Source organism: Vulpes lagopus, chromosome 6, assembly GCF_018345385.1.
Source record: "Vulpes lagopus strain Blue_001 chromosome 6, ASM1834538v1, whole genome shotgun sequence".
Classification (NCBI taxonomy): domain Eukaryota; kingdom Metazoa; phylum Chordata; class Mammalia; order Carnivora; family Canidae; genus Vulpes; species Vulpes lagopus.
This window is the reverse complement of record NC_054829.1, coordinates 8181894-8201885: the sequence shown is the minus strand read 5'-3', so window position 1 is coordinate 8201885 and position 19992 is coordinate 8181894. Positions and strand designations below refer to the sequence as shown.

The following is a 19992-nucleotide window of genomic DNA, read 5'->3' as shown; positions in this document are numbered from 1 at the left end:
AATGCCCTATCAAAATACCATCAACTTATTTCACAGAGCTGGAACAAATAATCCTGAAGTTTGTATGGAACCCAAAAAGATCCCAAATAGCCAAAGGAATGTTTAAAAAGAAAACCAAAACTGGTAGCATCACGATTCTGGACTTAAGTTCTATTACAGAGCTGTAATCATCAAGACAGTATGGTACTGGACAAAAACAAACCTATAAACCAATAGAACAGAATAGAAAACCCAGAAATGGACCCACCACTAAATGGTTAACTGATCTTCAACAAAGCAGGAAGGAATATCCAATGGAAAAAAGACAATCTCTTCAACAAATTGTGTTAGGAGTCAGGCAGCCATAAGCAGAAGAATGAAACTGGACCGTTTCCTCACACCATTCACAGAAATAAACTCAAAATGGTTGAAACACCTAAATGTGAGATAGAAGTCCATCAAAATCCTAGAGGAGAACACAGGCAGCAACCCCGCAACAACTTCTTATTTAGACATGTCCCCAAAGGCAAGTGAAACAAAGGCAAAAATGAACTATTGGGACTTCATCAAGATAAAAACCTTTTGTATAACAAGGGAAAACCATTGACAAAACCAAAGGACAACCAACAGAATGGGAGAAGATATTTGCAAATGACACGTCAGATAAAGGATTAATATCCAAAATCTATAAAGAACTGATCAAACTCAACACCCAAAGAACAAATTATCCAACCAAGAAATGAGCAGAAGACAGGAACAGACATTTCTCCAAAGATGAGATACAAATGGCCAATAGACACATGAAAAAATGCTTGTCACTCAGCGTCAGGCAAATACAAGTCAAAACCACAATGAGATACCACCTCACACTGGTCAGTATGGCTAAAATTAACAAGTCAAGAAATGACAGATATTGGTGCAGAAAAAGGGGAACCCTCATATGCTATTGGTAGGTATGCAAGCTGGTGCAACCACTCTGGAAAACAGTGTGGAGGTTCCTCAAAAAGTTGAAAGTAGAGCTACCTTATGACCTAGCAATTGTATTACTGGGCATTTATGCCAAAGATACAAATGTAATGATCTGAAGGGGAACGTACACCCTGATGTTTATGGCAGCAATGTCCACATAGCCACACTATGGGAAGAGCCCAAATGTCCACTGACAGATGAACGGATAAAGATGTGCTGTATGTATACCATGGAATACTACTTTGCCATCAAAAAAATTTGAAATCTTGCCCGTTTGCGATGACATGTGTGGAAATAGAGGGTATTATGGTAAGTGAAATGTCAATCAGAGAAAGACTATTATGTGATTTCACTCACATGTGGAATTTAAGAAACACAACAGAAGATCGTAGGGGAAGAGGAAAAAATAAGACAAGATAAAATCAGAGAAGGAGACAAACTATAAGAGACTCTTAATCACAGACTCTTACACAAACTGAGGGTCGCTGGAGGGGAGGGGGGCTGGGGGATGGGTCATGGGCATTAAGGAGGGCACATGATGTGATGAGCACTGAGTGTTGTTATACACAACTGATAAATCACTGACCTCTACCTCTGAAACCAATAATACATTAAATGTTGATTAATTGATTGTATTTATTTTTTAAGATTTTATTTATTTATTCATGAGAGACACACAGAGAGAGGCAGAGACAGAGGGAGAAGCAGGTTTCTCACGGAGAGCCGAATACAGGACCCAATCCCCAGACCTGGGATCACGACCTGAGCGGAATGGAGACGCTCAACCACTGAGCCACCCAGGAATCCTAATTAATTGAATTTAAGTTAATAAAAACCCCTTAAATGGTTTCCCAAAATCCAAAATATCTTACAATATTCATCTGCTATGGCCCCCACTCCTACCTCTTTCGCTCTGGAAAAGCAATTTAAAATCATCTAGTACCTGACAGCTTAACAGTATCCAGACTGTTTCTTTACTGAAATACGTAAATGCAGGGAAAAGACAAGGATTTGGACTCTGAAGATCAGGGTTCAAATCCAGGCTCAGTGAATCATTATCTGTACAACCTCTTGCCTTTATCTACTAAGCATTTCATCTATGAACTGATAATAATTACCCCTGACCCGTGGAGTAATTTTAGACTATCAATCTCATTTTTTTTGTAATAATGGAACGTGTCATGCATTTGAAAGCATTTCATTTCTCTGTAGACACCATTCAGATGACCACTGGAGATCACCAATGAGATTGTAGATTTCTTGAAAAGTATTTCAGTCCTGAGGTTACACTATTTCTCTTAATAGGATTTTTTAAAATTTAAATTCAACTTGCCAACATACAGTATAACACGCAGTGTTCATCCCATCAAGTAACCTTCTAAGTGCCCGTCACCCAGTTACCCCATCCCCCAACCCACCTCCCCTTCCTCAACTCTTTTTTTTTCCTTCCTCAACTCTTAATAGGATTTGATCAGCAACGTAATCTCATCAGAACTGATTCTCAAAAATCCCCTTTAGGCGATGACTTCACAGACAGCTGGGTCTTTTGAACGCCCCTGACTATAGCTGTGTGTAAGGTGTAACAGACAATTAATATATAATTAACATACAACCAGAGAAAAATATGCTTTTGCTTTTCTTTCAGATAGCTTGGTTGGGTGAGGTCCCTGCATTACCAGTGTTTGGAGATGGAACAAATGTAATTCCAGCAATTCATGTTCTTGATCTAGCAGGGTAAGTGTTTTCCTAGAGCTAGGACTTCCCGGAAAGTAATTGACTGATCTGTTTGTGTTTAAGTGAACACTTAGAGAGCACCTACCAAGCTCCAAGACCCTTACGTGTGTCACTGTATTTGTTCTTCATGACAACCCTACGCACAATGTCTGGTTATTATCTCTGTTTTGCAGCTGGTGGAATAGTATCCACCATCTAAAAGTACCATGCTTCGGATGACAAGTTCAAGTTCATCTTTTAGAAAGTTTATCAGCAGAATAGCATGTCTTCCAATTTTGGAAAAGAAAGAATTTGTTACATGCATTCTGGGGGCCTTTGTCCTGGGTAAGCTTGGTGTATCCAGCCTACTGACTTAAATTCCAGAAATCAGACAGTGACCTCTATCTAAACCGAAGCGGTTTTTTGTTTGTTTGTTTGGCAATTGTGGGTGAACTTGAACTCCTGTTTTTTTACACTCAGAGTATCCCAGCAAAAGGCCCCAGGTAGGTCTGAAGACCCTCCTTCCTTGTAGACGTTGACTTGGACACTGTGTCAAAGAGAGGGTTTGCTATATTTGTGGTTTGTCAGTTCCACACTTCAGGTTCCAGGGACTTTATTCTAACACCCCCATGACTCCCCTGCAAGGAGTGAGCAGTATTGGCACTTCCCTCAGATTCTGGCTTCTAGATTCTGGTGCCTAGTAAATTAGTCATCCCCAGGTGGGTTTACAAATTTGCTGGGAAATAATAAAATTTAAGCTTCAAGACCCACCCCTGCATAAGTCTCTTCCAAGGCCCCAAATTGAATTTTTATGATTTTTCTTAAAGAAGCGTCCTCTAAATAATGTAAGCTTCAAACTTGGTTTAAAACCTGGATCCAGCCAGCATTTAACACCAGACATGGAGGAACTGAAATGTACCCTTCTTTCCCGCAGAGATTTTGCATTACCTTTTCAGGTTTTAAAGATGTAAAGAATCTTTTACATGAGTAAAACAAAATATTTAGCATTATTTCTTAACATCTTTCTTTCAAAGAGATAAATCAGAGTTCAGGGGTACCTGGCTGGCTCATTGGAAGAGCATGTGACTCTTGATCTTGGGGTGTCAGTTTGAGCCCCACGTTGAGTAGAGATTACTTACATAAATAAAACTTTTAAAAAACCAGAGTTCAATTGTTCCTATTACAGAGGGACCCAAGCTCCTTTCGGGCGGATTTTTTCTAATAGGTTGCTTTAAAAAAAATTATTTATCTCTACAGCCAACATGGGGGCTTGAACTTTCCCAGCTTCTCCATCAGCAGAGATCATTGTCCCAACCCTAACCGTGTTGGAAATGAAGTGAGATGCTGTCTGGCCCCTGGCAGTGGTGATCAGTGGATTGTACTTGACTCCGTCCCTTTTGCTTTTTCCCTCGGTGATGGTTTTTCCTGGTGGGCTGCAGAGTGATACAAAACATAATAGACCACGTGCCGAAGCTTCATTACCTGGTTGCCGTGGACGAGTCTGTACATACCCTGGAAGACTTGGTCAAGGTACTGCCGTTCCATCCCATATTTGATGGCTTTTCGTAAACTGTGTTCATCTCTAAAATATTGCTCTGGGATTGGGTGTGCTAACAAGACTGGGGACTCCCCAAATGGAATATTCTTAAAACCAAAGTCACTGTCTGCATTTGCAGTGCATGTGTTGGGATATTTACAATCAAGATGGCCTTTCTGCAGTCTGTGCCTGGAAGGGAACAGGAGGGACCGCTGTGGGACCAAGACACACGAATCACATGGAAGGGTTACTAAAATGTGTACTGGACACTTGCTCCAAAATCCTGATACGGTCAGGTTCCCCAAACCTACTGGCAGATTCCAGGGCCTCTAGGTCTGTGGGAGCTGTCTCTCCAATACAGGCCACTTGTTATCTTGTAGCCCTGCTGGTCCATCAAGTGTGGCCTTGCCCTGACTGCCCCCTACTCATCTTTAACATTCAGCTCAGATTTCATCCTCGGAAAACCTCCCTGCCTCCTTCCCACGTCCCGCACAGGCCAGGCGCCTCTCTTCCCAGGGTCCCCTCTGCAAACTGCGAGGGATCCAGCATAATCATCTGTGTACTCAGGCTGACTCCCTCCCTTTCAGACTGAGAGTCCCTTGAGGGCAGGGATCGCCCCTGACTCATCTCTGTTTCCAGTCCCTCCCTGACTCGTGGTGGTGAACTTGAATATTTGCAAAAGAAATGAATCAACATATACCCTCAGGGTATTCCTCCTCTGTTCAGCCAAAAGAAAAAAAAAAAGAAAAAAAAAAGATTATTTACTTATATTGTCATTCATTCGAGAAATTGTGTATCAAAATCTTACAGGCAAACTATAGTATTTCAATTTTTTCTCCAACAGTGCATCAGTAAAAACACTGGCCCTGGGAAAATCCAGAAAACACCCAAAGAAAATGCTTTCCTAACCAAGGACTTAACGGTAAGTAGATAAGAGATTCTTTTCCCTAATGTATTGGTTCTTGAGGGATTTGGAGTCAGAATATCTGGCTTCCAGGTTCATCTTTGCTCCTCCTGCACAGCTAAACATTTTCCCCCAAAGCAATTTCCCCTTCTCTTCTGAGAGCTTGTTTCTTTTCTGAAAAACCCTCAGAGGTGCTGGTCAGAAGATGTATTCGAAAACTGTTTGATACGTAAATGCTTTACAGACAGACACTGGTTGTCCTTCTCTTTGGCCTCTTTGTATAATTCACACAGGAACCTGGGATTTCTGATCCCGTTACAACAGAAACCTACGCAGCTTTTGTCAGCGGTGTGCCCTTTGAACTTGCTTTAGGACATAATTTTTTTTTTTCTTTCTAGAAATTGCATCAAAACACTACCTTTGAGCATGCTTCTGAAAGGACTAGTATCACTGGTTGCCTCCGGGGAGCAGAGCTGGGTGGGTGGTGATGGGGGTCACAGAGAATGCTTTCCTTTATATTTTTTTCTTTTGGATTTTGAGCCATGAGATTGCACTATTCAAAGAATAGATACAATTACAATTTGTTTAAAAAAAAAAAAAGAAGAAGAAGAAGAAGCCTTACACTGGGGCTTCCAGCATCTTCTAGCTCTTTGAACTGCTTGTCTGAGAGCCAAGATGCTGCCCATCCTGACACAGACGTGGGGTGAGTTTGGAAGTGTCACAGATGCCCACAGGGGGTGCTCGGTCAACACCATTGTGGGTGCCACCATTGACTGGCTTCCATGTTTTGTGAATGTATGTATTTTTCTTTAATAGCAGCGATTTGGGTCTGTTATAACCTTCAAGATGAAAGAAAATCTCAAGATGATTCTCCAATCTCTAATATTCCTTTATCTCTTAGCAAGAATGCCTTGACCATTTACTGGTCAACTTGAGAATGGAAGCAATTTTTGTGAAGGAGAATTTTAACATTCGCTGGGTTGCCCAAACAGGATTCGTGGAAAATATCAACAGTATCCTCAAAGAGTACAAGCAAAGCAGAAGATTATTGGTAACTATGACGATTTCCTGTTTCAATTCAACTTAACGATTTCGTTTCTTGTTTTAAATTCTGACTTAAGCAATGTGGATGAAACTTTTAGTATAACCACACCAATGAAAATATTTTCTTTTTCAAATGTGCCAATTTCTAAAATCAAGTTCTTTTTAAAATATGACCCACTTGTCCCTGTCTAACCATCTGTAAGTATATTATATTGATTCTGTCAATCAAAGATTAAACATTTTAAAGGTAACACAGATAATGACTGTTATGCTTGACACAAATTGAACATAATCGTAAGCTCAAGGCTGACTGCCACAGCACTGTCTATATACAGAAAAATAGCAGGTGCCTCCTGGCCTGTCTGTTTTAGCCTGGGTTACCTATGGGTCCCGGGATCGAGTCCCACATCGGGGTCCCCGCAGGGAGCCTGCTTCTCCCTCTGCCTATGTCTCTGCCTCTCTCTCCATGTCTCTCATGAATAAAATCTTTTTTTTTTTAAACATCAAACTCTTAGATGTGCTTATCTCCACATCAAAAGTAGATGTGCTTATCTCCACATTATAGATGACGAAACTGAGGCTCAGAGAGATTGAGCAATTTCTTCAAGGTCCCACAGCTAATCAGAGATTCAAACTGGCTGGCATGCAAACTTAGCTAGAAGAGCCTAACTGCAGCGTCTTCACACCTCCCTACCTGAAATCAGGTATATGTAGCCCTTGCCCAGGCCCATGATTTATCCCAGGGAAGTATCCCAAAGATAAGAGTGGTTCACACGTGAGAACATGTGTTGAAAACTAGGGGAGACCTTATGAGGAACAGATGCCATCCTAACCATAGCTACCACTGCGCATGGGAGGCTCCATATGAGCAAGAACAGTATCACCATTGTGTCCTAAGAACCATATTCTCCTGAAAAACATGCCTCGTTAAAAGTAAGTAGAAGATGTGCCTCTCAGCAAAAGAACAATGATTTCTTTAAGCATCTGAGATAGCCATGGTGGCTGTACCTGGAGCCTATCCTGAGACGCACAAGACCCAACTCAAATGGTGAAACTAGTGTTGTCTTCTGTGGGTCAAATGTAAATCAGCACAGTTAAAGTATAAGAACAAGACGCCTTAAAGAGATCTCATGGTTCCCAATTAACAAGACTGGGTAGACCATGATAGAGGGAATAAGCACATCTAAAAAAATTTTTTTAAAGATTTTATTTATTTATTTGAGACAGAGAGAGAGAAAGAATGTGAGGGAGAGAGAGATACCATAAGAGGGGGGTGGAGAGGGAGGGGCAAAGGGCGAGGGAGACTCCCCGCCAAGCAGGGAGCCTCATGCGAGGCTAGATCCCAGGAGCCTGGGATCATGACCTGAGCTGAAGGCAGACACAACCAACTGAGCCACCCTGGTGCCCCAAGCATCTCTGATAATTAAACAGTCTAACACCCCTGGGGGCATTGGTCATGTAAAAGCATAGGACAGGAATCTATACCATAGCGCATGGTAGACAGTGCCATACCAGTGACATCCCAAAACATGGAGCCTTAAGCCAAGGGCTTCCACGATTCCGGGCCCTTTAGCAAGGCAAGCTGGTCCCTGCTGAAGACTGATGATGCATCAAGCTAATGTGACTGGATGCCATTATGTAGCCTGTACGTCTAACTCTTCATGTTCCACATGATGCTCATCAACAACCCTCCATGCCTGTTTTCTCCGAGGGAGCATATGTACCAGACAAGTGCACTTGGAGTTCTGAGTTCAGTGGGAGTCATACTTCTATTTTTTAAAAGATTTTATTTATTTATTTGAGAGAAAGAAAGAGAGAGAAAGAAAGCATGAGCAAGGGAGAAGGGCAGAGGGAGAAGCAGATTCCCCCCTGAGCAGGGAGCCAGCCCCATGTGGGGCTCGATCCCAGGACCCTGCGATCATGACCTGAGCCAAATGCAAATGCTTAAGCAATTGAGCCACCCAGGTGCCCCAGTAGTTCTCACTATTAAGTGGATCCACTGTCATTCTGTTTTTTTACCTGGCTGAGGTGCGCCCATCCCAGGAGACAGATCTGCCATCGGTGTGTGGACAAAATGGTGCTAGTGAACATGTTCAGTAGACAGGGGACCTCAGGCTGTGGTGAACGCACCAGGTCCACCAAGGAGCACAGCCCTGCCTATTGGGACTCAAGTAGTTTGAGCTGCTTTCTCAGACACCTGCCCTCCCCTGCCCGCCATCTTGGTCATCATCATCACCCCAAAAGTGTCCCTCACCGGTTAAGATCAGTCATGTTCACCATTGTCATCCAGCACCACCTGCAGTGGTATTTCCTTCACAGCCTTGGTCCCTTCATCTGTCAAGTGGTGGTCATAATAACTACAACCAACTTTGTGGCTCAAATTAGATAACTTTTAAGTGCATGGACACTCTGCCAATGGGAATTCTTCCCATCAGCCTGATTTTTGTTATTAATTTCCCTTACAAAGTACGAGGCCTCAGTTCAACTATTGGGACCACACTGAAAGAAATGACCACTACCAATTTTTTAAATTCAGTATTATACATTTACTCCCTGGTTATGAATGTCACAGAGCTTCTGGAACATTCAAACAAGTTTCAGCAGAAGAAATGGTGGGGCTGTTTTTTTGTTTTGTTTTATTTTAATGAGTATATTTTTTTAAAACTAGAAAGAAAAATAACTGTGCTAAATAGTAAAGTATGATTAAAGATCCAGTTAGCCCAGAAACAAGATTCATGAGGCAATAATCTAAGCCGCCACACACTGGACCAGAAATTCTATGTCTTTGTTGTCTTTATGAGAGTACTATGACTCATATGTGGAATTTAAGAAACAAAACAGATGAACAGAGGAGGAAAGGAAAAATAAAATAAGATGAAATCAGAGAGGGAGACAAACCATAAGAGACTCTTAACTCTAGGAAACAAACTGAGGGTTGCTGGAGGGGAGGACGGTGGGGAGATGGGGTTACTGAGTGATGAGCATTAAGGAGGGCACGTGATGGAATGAACACTGGGTGTTATATAAGACTGATGGATAACTGACCTCCACCTCTGAAATGTTAACCTCTGTATGTTAATTAAACTGAATTTTAAATTAAACATTTTTTTAAAAGACTAATATGGTAGTATATAGCACTTGAGTACATTTTTTTAAAGAATATATTTATTTATTCATGAAAGACATAGAGAGAGAGGCAGAGACACAGGCAGAGGGAGAAGCAGGCTCCCGGCAGGGAGATTGATGCAGGACTCGATCCCTGGACCCCGGGATCACACCCTGAGCCGAAGGCAGATGCTCAACCCCTGAGCCACACAGGTATCCCTACACTTGAGTACTTTGTTTTTTAGTACTTTTGGGGCTGTTCCTAAGCACATCTTGTTGAGTGTTGTGTCCCCCATGGTTGGTCAGTGCACATAGTAGGTGCTCACTAAGTACCTGCTGAATGAATGGACATGAATAGCCACTCCCTGATGATGGGACAGCAGCGCTGTTGGGACAATGTGCCAGTGACCACAGAGGCTGGCAGTGGAAGAATGACTCTGGAGACTTGACAGAGGAGCATTAACCCACAGGATCCAGAGACATTCAGAAAAGACACCCCTTCCCCTGAAATAAAAAACACTATCGAGCCACAGATTGTTCATGACTCACTGTATGGTCCTTGTGCTCCTTCTGCAGCCGATCAAGATTTGCATTCTTGGTCCTCCTGCTGTGGGAAAATCCAGTATTGCTGAAGCCTTGTCAAAGCACTACAAGCTGCATCACATTAAATTGAAGGATGTTATTTCCGAAGCCATAGCAAAACTGGTAACGTTCCTAACTACTTCACTGGGAATTTTTGTATCTTAAAAATACTCTCCTTGGTCTTGTAATAAGGAAGCCACTAATTTTAAGTGGCATCCTGCAAAGAGATTTGTTATTTTAATTGGATTTTGTTCTTGGCCCCAGTTATGAAAAGAGAACATCCCACAGGACTTTCCTCTGGGAGATGGAAGCATCTTTCATGGGGTGCCCTTGAAATTTAGTCTGTCTCCAGCTGTTGCTAAAAAATACATCTAGTATTCTCTCTGTTGACTGCACATTTTTAGTTAGTTTTTTTTTTTAAGTAGGCTCCACACCCAGAGTGGAGTCCAACTTGGGGTCTGAATCCCCGGATCAACACCTGAGCTGAGATCAAGAGTAGGATGCTTAACCGACTGCACCACCCAGGCACCCCAATTTTTAGGTTTTTTTTTTAAATTCTTGATGTACATTTCTCAGAATATTATCAGACTATTTATTAACTACTTTTTAAAAAAGGAAACTATTGGGGCCCACCTGCATGGGTTAGGCGATTAAGCTTCTGACTGTTAATTTTGGCTCAGGTCATGATCTCGGGGGTCATGAGATTGAGCCTCAAGTTGGGCTCTGTGCTGGATGTGGAGCCTGCTTAAGTTTCTCTCTTTCTTTTCCTCTCACTCACTCGCTTGCTCTGGCCCATCCCCTGCCCATTGCATACACATGCACACTTTCTCTTAAAAAAGAGAAAGAGAGAGAGACTATTTTCTTAGAGAAGCTTTCGGTTCAGAGCAAGACTGAGAGGTAGGTACGGGGATTTTCCATATACCCCCTGCCGTTTGCATGCATAACCTTTTGTATTATCAACCTCCCCACCAGAGTGGTTACATTAGTTACAACTGATAGATCTACACTGACACTTGGTTATCATCCAAGCCCATTGTTTACTTTAGGGTTTTTTATTGGTGTTATACATTCCTCTGGGTTTGGACAAATGTATGACATGTATTTACCATTATAGTATCATACAGACTAGTTTCACTGCCCTAAAAATCCTCTGTGCTCTGCCTATTTATCCCCCTCTCCATCAACTAACTGCTTTTTATAATTTTATTGGAAACGGTAGCTACTCTGATACATTTCCTTCAATGGTTACTGATAGTCTTAATTTCTACAAAATGTGTTTTCTTCAAGTAAGATAAAACCTGCCAACTAGAAAAGTGTTGATTCTTAAGCAGTCCTGGTGTTAAAACAGAAATGGATTCTTCTAAAATAGAGTAAGAAAAACCTCGAGGCTCTCATCCATCTTTGTAGATACACGCATCCTGACAACTTGCGCAATGACTGGGTGAGCGTATTCCCTATTCAGGCACCAGCCTTTTTAGGATCACTGGCTAGGTAGTTTGCGAGTAGCAGATCCATGGAGGATTGGATCCATCATCTAATTTAAATATTCCTGGGGTATGTAGGAGGCGATTGTCACACCTAAGGATGAAGGGGAAGAAGAAGAGGAAGGTGAAGAGGAAGAAGAGGAGAATGTGGAAGATGCGCAGGAGCTCTTGGATGGCATCAAGGAAAACATGGAGCAGAACGCAGGTAGCACACATGGCACAGGCTCAGTGGTTGAGCATGTGCCTTTGGCTCAGGTCATGATCCTGGGGTCCTAGGATTGAGCCCTGCATGGGGCTCCCTGCTCAGCGGGGAGTCCGCTTCTCCCTCTCCCTCTGCTGCTCCCCCCTTTTACTCTCTCTTTCTGTCAAATAAATTAAAATATTTAAAGTCATAATAGTAAAAGATCAAATGTGTAGTCATAAATAGTTTATAAACATCAAAACTCATTAATTAAAAGGCAAAGGATAAACCAGGAAAAGATATTTGCCACTAATATGATAAAGATTTAATATCCTTCATATATAAAATGCTCAGGCAAGCTAATAAGAAAATCATTCAATCCTTAATAGAAAAAAAATGGGCGAATAATGTGGAGCCATAATTTCTGCAGGAAGAAATACAAATAAATGGAAAAATATCCTTATTCATTTGGTAACTTCAACCAGTTTGTTGAACAAACTCATCAGAGTGAGATGTCACTTTAAACACAAACCCTGGACTCATTCTTTCCCTACCCATGGACAGAGTTTCAGGCTGGTTCCATTGCAACTCCTAGATAATAAATAAGTAGTCTTTTTGTTTAGAAGAAGTCCATTCCAATCAAATAATTGCAAGCTGGGTTGTAAACTTAGATATTTCCAAGGGACCTTGCCACTTTGCAGAAAAACAGTCAGGAGCAATTATTCAGAAACTAAAACCATTTCATTCTGATAGTTAGACAGTTGAGATCCTCCATCAAACTGGTTTTACTGGTATCGTCTATAGAGTAGTCCAACATGTTACTTATCCAACGTAGTTTCTCCCCTTGCCACCCTCTCAAGCACATTCGGCTTCTTTCCTCTTACCTCCTCTTCTCATCTTTGCTGGTGGCTGTTTCTGATCTTCCAGGGATGGGCTGGGCAGGTGGGAATCAGGGAAGAAGGACAGAGGTATAAGCCAGCCCTGGGTGACAGAGGGCCCCTTCCTAGTGTTGTCTTTCACAGACCCTGCCCCAGAGGACCCCCCACTGCATTCCTTGGACCACAGCTCTTGACTGCCCTCCCCATCTCTGGTCTTCTGGCCTCAGCCCTTCGTTCCTACAGGTGTCCTCTCCCCAGCCACTCACCTTCGAGAATTCTAGTCCCTCTACACCTTCCTCTGAAGTCAGGGTACCTCTTCCCCTCTTCTTGCCCAGGACACTCTAGTCTGGTTTTTAGGGGTAGAGAACATAGGCTTGCATCACACCCTGGATGTCCACTTAAAGCAGGTGGCTGATTATCTGTGGCTTGGTTTCTGCTTTGGTAAGGGCTGGGCCGGGAGGAAATGGAGTTGAGAATCCCAGAAATGTCCCAGAGGAAAAGGAAGGTACTGAGAAAACCAAGTTTATCGTTTTAAATTTTTTTAATTAAAATTATTTATTCATTTATTTTAACTAAGTAGGCTCCACACCCAATGTAGGGCTTGAATTCATGGCCCTGAGATCGAGTGTTGCATGCTCTACTGACTGAATCAGCCAGGTGACCCTTTTGTTTTTTAATTTTTTAAATGTATCTTTTAAAGATTTTATTTATTTGACAGAGAGAGAGAGAGCACAAGTAGGCAGAGCAGCAGGCAGAGGGAGATGGAGAAGCGATTCCCTGCTAAGCAGAAAGCCCAGTGAGGGACTAGATCCCAGGGTCCTGAGATCATGATCTGAGCCAAAGGCAGATGCCCAACTGACTGAGCCACCCAGAAGCCCTTAATTTTTTTTTTTTAAAGTAATCTCCACATCTAACATGGAGCTTGAACTCACGAACTTGAGATCAAGAGTAGCATGTTCTACTGACTCTAGAAAACCCAGTTTATTTATTTTTTTTTTAATTTTTTTTTTATGATAGTCACAGAGAGAGAGAGAGAGAGAGAGGCAGAGACACAGGCAGAGGGAGAAGCAGGCTCCATGCACCAGGAGCCCGACGTGGGATTCGATCCCGGGTCTCCAGGATCGCGCCCTGGGCCAAAGGCAGGCGCCAAACCGCTGCGCCACCCAGGGATCCCCGAAAACCCAGTTTAATATTTTGAGATAAAACATTGCCTCTGCCTCACCTATGAGATACTTGGGAGCTGTTATGCTGGTTTTTTGTTTTGTTTTTAAAGATTTTACTTATTTATTCATGAGAGACACAGAGAGGCAGAGACACAGGCAGAGCCTCCCTGCAGGGAGCCTGATGTGGGACTTGACCCCAGGACCCCAGGGATCACGACCTGAGCCAAAGGCAGATGCTCAAGGTGGCTCAAGGGCTGAGCCACCCAGGTGCTGGGTGCTGGATTTTGAGATACTAACAGCATCCTGGGTCCCACCCCTCGGGGGAGGGGAAACAACCCGAGATAAGACATCCTGCTGTGGGGACACCCATGGAAGGAAATCTGACGAGGCCACATTAGAAGGCGGAAGGCTGGGGTTTTCAGAAATCTATAGGTATACACAGCCATGTGTGTATATACCACAGGCCTGAGGTGTAAGGCCAGAGCAGGGCCCTGGGAACCGTGAACAACGCCACCCCAAGGGAACAGCGGGGAACATCTAGGATCCAGACTAACGGGATGAGACAAACACTGGACAATATTTATTGGACCGAGACTTATGTAATTGGTCTTTGCAAGAACTGCAAAATTGTATGCAAAGTGTCCAAGTGTGGAACAGGACGGTGTGAAGTGCCAACGGGGCTTTCTGTGCCCACCCGACAAGGATTCCAGAGCCCAGCCGAGAAGGGCCTGTCCCTGGCAGGGGGACTCTGTTCTCCCCCACCCCCTCACCCCCCCACCCCCAATGTAAAGAGAGGCCCCTGGGTCAGAAGTGTCTGCCTCTAGGGGCCATGGAAGAAGGGCAGAGGAGGTGGCCTTTGGCCACCCACCTGCTTCCTATAACATTGGAAGAGTTCATTCCATTCCCTTTGACCTTAGGAAGGTCTTTCTTTCTTTCTTTCTTTCTTTCTTTCTTTCTTTCTTTCTTCTTTCTTTCTTTCTTTCTTTCTTTCTTTCTTTCTTTCTTTCTTTCTTTCTTTCTTTTCTTTCTTTCTTTCTTTCTTTCTTTCTTTCTTTCTTTCTTTCTTTCTTTCTTTCTTTCTTTCTTTCTTTCTTTCTTTTTCTTTCTTTCTTTCCTTCTTCCTCTTTCTTTCTTCCCCAAGTTTGTCCTCAAATCCTTCTCATTCATATTTACCTGAAACTAGAACATGGATCTTGATTATTGTGTTTGGACAAAACCAGACCTTTGAACTCACAGCACAGACCTCCATAGGAATGTCACCGCCCAAGCAAGGACACAGAGGGTAGCTCACTCTCCCCTCCCGTGACCCGATTTGTTACTAAACAACCCTAACAATTCCAGCGGGACACATTTCACAATCCCGCAGTGGGCACCTCCGTGCCCTGACAATCCACTCCGGCCCAGCCCCTGACCATGCAGCCAAAGCAGGGGCTCGCCTAACCTGGAACACACCGGTTGCAGGTTCCTTGTGCTCACTTTATGTGTTTCAGAAGCATTGTGGGATGAATGAAACTTGTTGGTTGGCTTCCGGGTGGTCATTGGACTGGTCTTTCAACCTTTCTGTGAGTTTGAAAATAAAAATCGGTGGGGAGAAGAGGGAGGATATATGTAAATGTGCCAAGTTCCTTGTGTTTATCCTGTGCATGGACTTTTTTTTTAAGATTTTATTTATTTGAGAGAGAGCAAGAGAGAGAGGATAGCAAGGGGAGCGGCAGAGGCAGAAGGAGAAGCAGGCTCCCCGCTGAGCAGGGAGCTCAAGATGTAGGGGTTTGACCCCAGGACTCTGGGATTAGCACCTGAGCCAAAGGCAGACACACATGACCTACCCAGCCACCCAGGTATCCCTCCTCTGCATGGATTCTTTTAAAACCTTGGATACACCTATCTATTTTTGAACCGTGTTTTCATAATTACGAATATGGATTAAGATGAGCATTTTAAATATTACTTGAATGTGAAAGATAGACTTAGAATAAAAAAAAAAAAGCAGGTGGTGTTTCAAAGGTTCTGTGTTCATTCATTTCAAAGCAGAAGTGACAGTTCCCTTCCAAGGAGCTCCACGGTACCAAGGTCATGGGTGCATGTCTCGGAGGTCACACTTCTCTAGAGAGAGCCACTTGGGCTAGGCCCTTTGTGTACTCACATTCCATAATTATCAGAAGCTGCTGCTAGAGGTCCCTTCTTGCATCCTGAACGCGTCAGCTCTGGAACAAACAGGAACAGATAGCAGAGCTCGCTGCCTGAAATAAACCGAGGGATGCATGGAGGTGCCTGAAGCTTGATTTCTGAGTATGTATGTGCCTTTGCCTCAGCAACAGAGCCTTGGAAAATCGGAAATAGACTGCTTAGATAACACTGGTCTTTGAATTTTGCTGAATCCGACTTTTTTTTTTTTTTTTTTTGCCTTTATTTCTTTGCACCACTGTGAACCCTACTGGGAAAGAATGTCAAATCATTTCGAGGAATTTCATGATGTGAGATAACCCCTTTGATTTTCTTTTCTTTTCTTTTCTTTTCTTTCTTTTTTTTTTTTTTGTCTCAGCCCTCACATTTAAATTTCTGGAAGACACAAATAGTTTTGAATCAGTGACTGTCTAACGAGTGGTGTGGCAATGAAAGGTAGAAGAAAGAAGGGGTGTTATAATTACATCATTTTATTGAATTAATACAGTGATTAAAAGACACCAAAAACCTGGGCTCCTGCTTGGGTGGCTCCGTCAGTTAAGCATCTGACTCTTGATTTCGACTCAGGTCATGATCTCAGGGTCAGGAGATCGAGCCCTGTGTTGGGCTGTGTGCTGGCTGTGGAGCCTGCTGGGGATTCTCTCCCTCTGCTTCTCTCTCTCTCTCTCTCAAAAAAAATTTTTTTTAGAAGAGACCAAAACTATTTTACATTGTAGACACACTGAAAAACTAAAGTATGTTATGAAACTAAAACGAAATTTGTAGCTCAATTACCCAAACTTGCTAAACTCACGTGCTGTAATGCATTTGTTAAACCATGTGAGGGCGGGCCGTGTCTCAGAAACTGTAGTTGTTTGATGATTATGATAGAACAATAAATGAGTATCGTAGTGAAGCTGCGTCCTATTGTCCTTTAGCCATTGTGCCAGTTTAAGAACAGACTCCTCCCTCCTCCATGATGTCACCCCATCGCAGAAACCCAGCATCCAAGGCTGGAGAGGGAACTATGTAGTAGGGCCAAGGTCGAGAATGCAGATTTGGAGAGATGGGGGTGGAGAGGGTGTTCTTTCCTGCAGCTTTAAAGAGAATAGTGCCTTCGACAGATCAAGCTTGACTTTTATTTTTACTTAATGTTTTAGATTTTTATTTTTAAGTCATCTCCACCCAACATGGAGCTTGAACTCACAACCCTGAGATCAAGAGTTGCATGCTCTACCCACTGAGCCAGTCAGGCACCCCAATTGTGATTTTTATTCCAATGCAGCAAATATTTATTGCTATTATTACACTATTAATAGGTCATGGGTTGACAACACATGAATACTATCTCACTTAAATCTTATAATAGAAACATTTATTGCTATGTATTGAGGCTATTATTACTCTGTCTTAAGGCTATAAGCCTATGTATTAAGCATAATATCAAAACAGAATTTAGTGAACCCTGCTGAGAAGTGGGAGCACTCGGATGTCTCCACTTGCTCCTTGTTCAGCCTCACCGGGAGGTTGTGACTGCAGAAGAACCTTCAGGAACTGCAGACATCAGTAATTGCTTCTGTTCTTTATTGCAGATGAGCTCATTGGATTCTCCTATTTTGCTGTCACATTAGAATTCACAGGTCTTGTTTAAAATACAAAACCACATATTTTTAACTTTAAGGGAAAATAAAGGATTTTCAGTAGTAACTTTGCACAACAATTTTCTTTTTAATTTTTTAAAAAACATTTTATTTATTTGACAGAGAAAGAGAGAGCCCAAGTTGGCGGGGGGGGGGGGGGGGGGGGGGGCAGCAGGCAGAGGCTTCTGTCTCTGCAGGGAGCCCAATGTGGGGCTTGATCCCAGGACTCTGAGATCATGACCTGAGCCAAAGGCAGAGGCTTAACTAACTGAGCCACCCAGGTGCCCCCCACAAAACAATTTTTGGGATGACTTTGAATGTAGCCCCCATGTAGAATGTGACTTCCTAATAATATATTTTTTTCTTTTTGCCAGGCCGACTAGAAGATCAATATATAATTAGATTTATTAAAGAAAAAGTGAAATCTATGCCTTGCAGAATCAAGGTTATATTTTGGATGGATTCCCAAAGACCTATGATCAAGCTAAAGACCTGTTCAATCGTAAGTTTAAGTGTTCTCTTTATTTTTATTTTTTAAGATTTTATTTATTTATTCACAATAGACATAGAGAGAGAGAGAGAGGCAGAGACACAGGCAGAGGGAGAAGCAGGCTCCATGCAGGGAGCCTGACGTAGGACTCGATCCCGGGACTTCAGGATCGCGCCCTGGGCCAAAGGCAGGCGCTAAACTGCTGAGCCACCCAGGGATCCCCCTGTTCTCTTTATTTTTGTTAAACTTTTCTTTCTTTCTTTGTGTAAACTCTACCCCCAACATGGGGCTTGAACTCACTACCCCAAGATTAAGAGCCGCATGCTCTGCGGACTGAGCCAACCAGGTGTCCCTCCTTCATTTGAGTGTTTACATTCAGATTAGTTGCAATGTATCATCGTAATACTCAGTTAAAAATTTAAAATCAGAGAGAGACTGTGTCTGAAATACATGCTTTTCTATTTATGGTTAGTTTTCATCAGTGACTTCTAGTTAAAATGTTTAAATTTTTTTGCCATGCTGTCTGTACTGATAACATGTAATAAACACAACGATGTAAATTTTGTTTTGTTAGAAGAAGATGAGGAAGAAGAAGAAGAAGTCAGAGGCAAAATGTTGCCCTTTGATAAATTAATCATACCTGGTAAGTTTAGAGTATTTCTTGAAGGTCATATTTAAAAGAATGCTATTGTATACCTGAACCATCTTTTAGCAGATCTCTCTCTCTTTTAAAGAAAAAAGGTACAGCGATACTCTTAAACAAAATTCTCAAACTAGAGAATGTATGGAGGGCACACATCAGGAATACCAAATTCTGAAACGGACAGAAGCCCCTTTGAGAATGTTCTTTTCTGCTGCTGCCTCCAGGAACAAAGCACAGGGTGGCCGGTCCCCTGCTATCTTGACTTCAGAGTCAGTTGGCAAGACCACCAGGGACTAGACCCTTCCTACCGTTTTAGGTGCTAGCCATGCCATCATCTGCCCCCTCTTTCCCAAATGCAGGATTGAGACTGGGCAGGTGCAGAGCTTCTAGGTTCACTATTCTCGTAAATAGACATTGCACAATGTCCTCTTGGAAGTAAAGTGTAAACAATTTATTCCATGAAAAAAGATTTGCTGAGTACCCGGCAGTCATTTCTTGTGACCTTGCCTTGAACTTTTAAAGTTTTTTTTTTTTTTTTAAGATTTTATTTATTTATTCATTAGCGACACAGAGAGAGAGAGAGAGAGGCAGAAGCAGGCTCCCTGCAGGGAGCCTGATGCAGGAGTCGATCCCAGGATCCTGGAATCACAACCTGAGCCAAAGGCAGACACATTCAACTACTGAGCCACCCAGGGACCCTAAAGGTTGTTTTTTTTTAATCTTTATTTTAATCTTTAAAAAATTTTTATTTTATTTTTAATCTTTATTTTAATCTTATTTATTTATTTATTTATTTATTTATTTATTTATTTATTTATTTATTGTTTTGGGAGAGAGAGAGAGCATGAGCAGGGGAGGAGCAGAGGGAGAGGGAGAAGCAGATTCCCTACTGAGCAGGGAGCTGGATACGGGGGCTCAATCCTGGGACTCTGGATCATGACCTGAGCTGAAGGCAGATGCCCAACTGACTGAGCCACCCAGGTGTCCCTAAAGTTGTTGGTTTGTTTTTTTTTTAATCAGTTTGCATGCAGTATCATCATAGGAAACACAAAAACAGTTTTTTTCAGCAACTGAGCCCAAGGTGATCACTTGGGCAGTGGGGATGACTGCTCACCTACGTCAGAGTCCCCACAGGAGTGAGTGTATGGCTGTTATCCTCTCCCCTTGGTCCAGGAACAGTTTTCCATGGAGCTTCTGGCAGCACTGGGGCCACCAGAAAGCAGTCATCCTCAGGGATGGACACTTAGGGTTTGCCTGGGGGCCCTGAAGCCTGGAGTGGGAACTTGCAATACCAAAGGGGTGGGTTGTTTGGGAGTTCCATTAATGTATGCATTGGGCTCAGAGAAAGTTAAAAAGTAAAATCGATTAAATAACACGGTCTGTCTAGTTTATAAGCATCTATCACTTCTGGGCAACATTCATTCATTGCAAATCCCGTCGTAAATCCTCACACCCTCACTGGGGCAGTGAACCTGACCATTCATTGGTCCTGTGCTGGGAATTGCACAAAATAGGAA

General features: G+C 42.6%; 1 protein-coding gene across 1 annotated transcript in view; it reads left to right on the top strand.

The window, feature by feature from the left end:
* The window catches only part of AK7 (adenylate kinase 7), a 76450-nt gene that overhangs the window by 43809 nt on the left and 12649 nt on the right, over positions 1–19992 (top strand). Inside the window, 9 exon segments of the mRNA XM_041759204.1 lie at positions 2594–2682; positions 4101–4191; positions 5043–5120; positions 6004–6153; positions 9828–9956; positions 11396–11522; positions 17717–17776; positions 17779–17844; positions 18407–18475. Of these exon segments, the coding sequence (XP_041615138.1) occupies positions 2594–2682; positions 4101–4191; positions 5043–5120; positions 6004–6153; positions 9828–9956; positions 11396–11522; positions 17717–17776; positions 17779–17844; positions 18407–18475 (859 nt within the window).